The 3,900-nt window shown below is 57.0% G+C and overlaps 1 protein-coding gene across 1 annotated transcript in view; it reads right to left on the bottom strand.

Moving 5' to 3' along the window:
* The window catches only part of TRAF3IP1 (TRAF3 interacting protein 1), a 33,284-nt gene that overhangs the window by 8,659 nt on the left and 20,725 nt on the right, over positions 1 to 3,900 (bottom strand). The window contains exon 16 of the mRNA XM_045294461.1: positions 26 to 298. Coding sequence (XP_045150396.1) covers positions 26 to 298 — 273 coding nt within the window. The remainder of the gene's footprint in view (positions 1 to 25; positions 299 to 3,900) is intronic.

Raw genomic sequence — 3,900 nt, 5'->3', positions numbered from 1 at the left:
AGTACACCCCACTCCCCAAGCTGACCTCTGTTCCTGCTGCAGGGCCCCCAGTACACCCCACTCCCCAAGCTGACCTCTGCTCCTGCTGCAGGGCCTCGGCGTGCTGCCGGCTCTCGCTGTGCCACAGCTGCAGCTCGTTCTGCATGGCATCCACGTCCTCCTGGAGATAGTCCATGATCTTGCCCAGGGGCAGCGCGCTCCGGCACAGCGTCTGGATGGACGTGCGCAGCTTCTCCATCTCCTTGCAGGCGATGTCCTTCTCCTTCCGCCAGGCTGACTCGTAGACCAGCGACTTCTCCTGCAGCGGGCCGGGAGACAGGGCTCAGCCCAGGAGCACGGGGCCACTCACACATGCCCTGCACCCGGATGGGGAGCAGGCCTCCGATCGTAGGCCCTCACCGCCACTCTGACACACGCAGAGGAGGGTGCGTGGGCGGTCAGGCACCTGGACGCGGGCTCCTCAACACTCCAGCCTCCCGTCCCCGGGCAGGGGGCCTCTGTCTGCACAGCTGTCTGAGGGCCACACCTCACAGGCTTAGCGCCCTCAGTGACCTTCCCAATGGGCTCCCTCGAGGGAGTGGCCCTGGGTCTGGTTACGCAGAGGGGCCACCTGTCTGTACTAAGCAGCCCTGCGACCAGCTCCCCAGGAGTCGGTAGGGGGTGCGCCAGACACAGGAGGGAAGCAGCGTAGGAGGGGTCTCAAGACCACGTGTGGCTGAGGGCTGACAGGGTGGGAATCTTGGGTGAGGAAGGGGAGGGAGGCGGGTGGGGACCTGTACTCCCTTTGAGTTCTTCTCCCAGACCGCACTGGGATTCAGGGGCTGGTGGCGTCGGTCAGGATGAGGAACTTCTCCTGAGAAGACGGCCGTTTCTCCAGGAGCCTTTTGAGCACCATCCCAGCCATCTCCCAGGGCCCCGGGGCCCCAGGCCCCAACTTCCCCCCACTGCCAACGCCAGCGAGACGCTGTCCGCTGCAGGTCACTAATGTCTTGTCTATGGTCTGTCCTCGAGTGCCTGCCGAATGGGCGGATGAACAGAGGGTCACCCTGTTCATCGAAGGAGCCTGGCCTCTGTGCGACCGCCGGCAAGCACACAGGAGATGCCAGGCAGCGGGACTGAAAACACGGCGGGAAGCTCATGGACTGACGTGTGACTCATGAAGGGCGGGACGTGAGGTGTACACACAAAGCAAACGGCACCGACAGTCGGCGATGAACGAGCAATGCCCCCGACGATCCCGTTTCTTTTTAAATACTTTTATTGGGGGCTCTTACGACTCTGATCACAATCCATCCATCCAGTGTGTCAGGCACATTTGCACATATGCCGCCATCACCATTTTCAAAGCCTTCTCTTCCCACTTGAGCCCCTGACATCAGCTCCCCATTTCTTCCCCTCTCTCCCTCCCTCCCTCACAAACCCTTGATAAGTTATAGATTATTTTTTCCTTATCGTACATCTTCCTCCGTCACCCTCACCCACTTTTCCGTTATTCGTCCCCCTGGGAGAGGGTTCTAGTTGACCCCTGGGATCGGGTCTCCTTTTCTACCCTCACCCTCCCCTAATCCTGCTGGTATCTCTACTCTCCTTATTGGCCCTGTGGCGATCACCTTTCAGAAACAAAATACGTGGGTGTAAACGTAACGAGGCACGTGTAGGCCCTGCGTGCTGAAATCCACAGAGCTGATGAAAGAAGTCAGATAGGAGAGACAGCCCATGTTCACGGGCTGGAAAGACTAAGGCAGAAAACTGACATAGAGGCCGGATGTGATGCCCATCAAAATCTCAGCGGAATCTCGTGTAGGTATAAGATCACCTGGTGGTGTAGCGAGTGCACACCTTGGGCTGCTAACTACAAGGTCAGCAGTTCAAAACCACCAGTCCTATCTGGGAGGGAGATGAGGCTTTCTACTCCGGTCAAGAAGTGGATGAAGCCTGCAGGGACAGAGCTGTCCTGTCCCATAGGGCTGCTATGAGTTGGAATCCACTCGATGGCAGTGAGTTAGGCTTGATTTTTTGGCTTTTTTAAGATTATTCTAAAATGTATATGGAAAGGCAAAGAAACTAGCATAGCCAAGCTCATTTTGAAAGACAGAAATGGGGCAGAATTGATCGACCCAGTTCCAGGCCTTGTTACCGAGCCACAATGCAGCCCGCCTGGCACATCGATCAATAAAACCCAACAGAGAGCCTAGGAATAGACCCGAACAAATACGTCCAACTGATTTCTTTCCACTCGACAGAGGGTATTGGCCTTTTCAATAAACTGGGAAACCCCAGGGGTCCCCATGAGTCAGCAACAATGGCCGTGACACGGCTCTAAGACAGCGCAACCCTCGCACCGTCTACATTTCCCTCGAAGTTTCCTGCCGTGTCGCCAGGGAGCGCTTTCAAAAGCACAACCCTGACAGACTTTAAGTGAGGGGCCTCCAGGAAGGTCACAGGACAAGGGAACTGAAAGTGCGATTCCCTCGGTTTTCTGATGCCCCTCCCGCGCAGTTCCTGCGTCTCACCATCAACCTTCCCTGAGCAAGCGGGTCCCTGAGCCGGGCATCTGAGGGCTCCGTCCCCTGACTGAGTTTTGACAAAGGAAGAACAAGCCCGTTTCCAAGTACTAGGACGACATGAGGGCTGTCTGAGCATGAAGGGCCGGGGAAACTCAGTGGGTGGTCGGGAGGCTGTGCTCTGGAGCTGAGCATCTGGCTCTGCACCGCAGGGCCCAGGGCTTGGCTCAGCTTCTCCACCTTCGCTCGCTCCCACTGAGATGAAGAGTCATGCTGCAGGGTAGTGAGCTACTGAATGCGGCTCCTCCACCCAGAGTCTAACTCCCATCAGCCAACTTCCCTGTACTGGGCTCGTAAGACACTGGAGGAAGACACTGATAGGCTTCACCCTTGGAGAAGCAGCAGGAGGGGAGAGCCAGGAGTGGAACACATCCTCTGGATCCGAGATTTCTGCACAGGATCCTGGGTCCAGCAGACAGGGCGGCTACAGCATCAGAGGAGCAGCCGCAGCAGAACCCGGAGCCAGAGCAGCGGCTTCCCGCCCACGGAGCAACTCAGCTGGGTGCTTCTGTGCAGGAGGCTGGCTTGCGGAGTGGGGCGCCTCTGAGCACTTTGCCGGGGGAGCTGAGCGTGCTGACCCATGGGGCTGGGGCCTTTCGCCATGAGGCTGACAGCGGAGTGGTGTGCCCCTCTGGGCACTGAGCAGCAGACCTGAAGCTTTGTCACAGGTCCTGGCAAACAGCTACCCTTGAATCCTGAAACGCTGTGAGTTCCGTGCAGCCATCGAGTGGCTATTAGCACCCAGAGACCCAGTACAGGAGTGAAATAGAGAACATTAGGTCCGTGGGTGCGACTGGCATCAGAAGGGGGGCTCAATATGATGGCTCCAGACTCGTAAAGGCATGGGGGGTCTTACAGAGACAGGACTAAGAAAATCCGGGGAAGTGAAGCACTGATTGCGGGAATGGCTATGTCGGTGACTGCTGTGTGTAACGGACGGACGCAAGGGAGGAAGGACATGCTGCCACCGAGAGCACAGCTGCCCGGAGCTGGCCTGGGGGAAGGCTGGCCGGTCCCAGAGCGTATGCCCCTCAGCAGACACACTCCAGGGGTGGAAAAGAGATTAAGAAGGTTAAATAACCGCACAAACACGGGAACCACCACACACCTGCAACAGAGGAAAGGCTACGCTGGCTCTGGTACACTCACGCTACGCAATTTTAGGCATCAACCAACAATAATGGCAACTCTCTCAAACACCGCAAGACGTGGACAAAACGAGAGAGCATGGTGCTTGGCAAGCTCAGCCAATCTTAAAAAGACCGTTATTTACCATCACCATCATTATAAGGGAAGAGAACGAAGAAGAAACATGGTCTGGGCATCAGTCGATGAG

This window comes from Echinops telfairi, unplaced genomic scaffold, assembly GCF_000313985.2.
Source record: "Echinops telfairi isolate 266 unplaced genomic scaffold, ASM31398v2 ScPeMD7_3;HRSCAF=10, whole genome shotgun sequence".
Lineage (NCBI taxonomy): Eukaryota > Metazoa > Chordata > Mammalia > Afrosoricida > Tenrecidae > Echinops > Echinops telfairi.
This window is presented reverse-complemented; position numbering and strand designations above follow the sequence as displayed.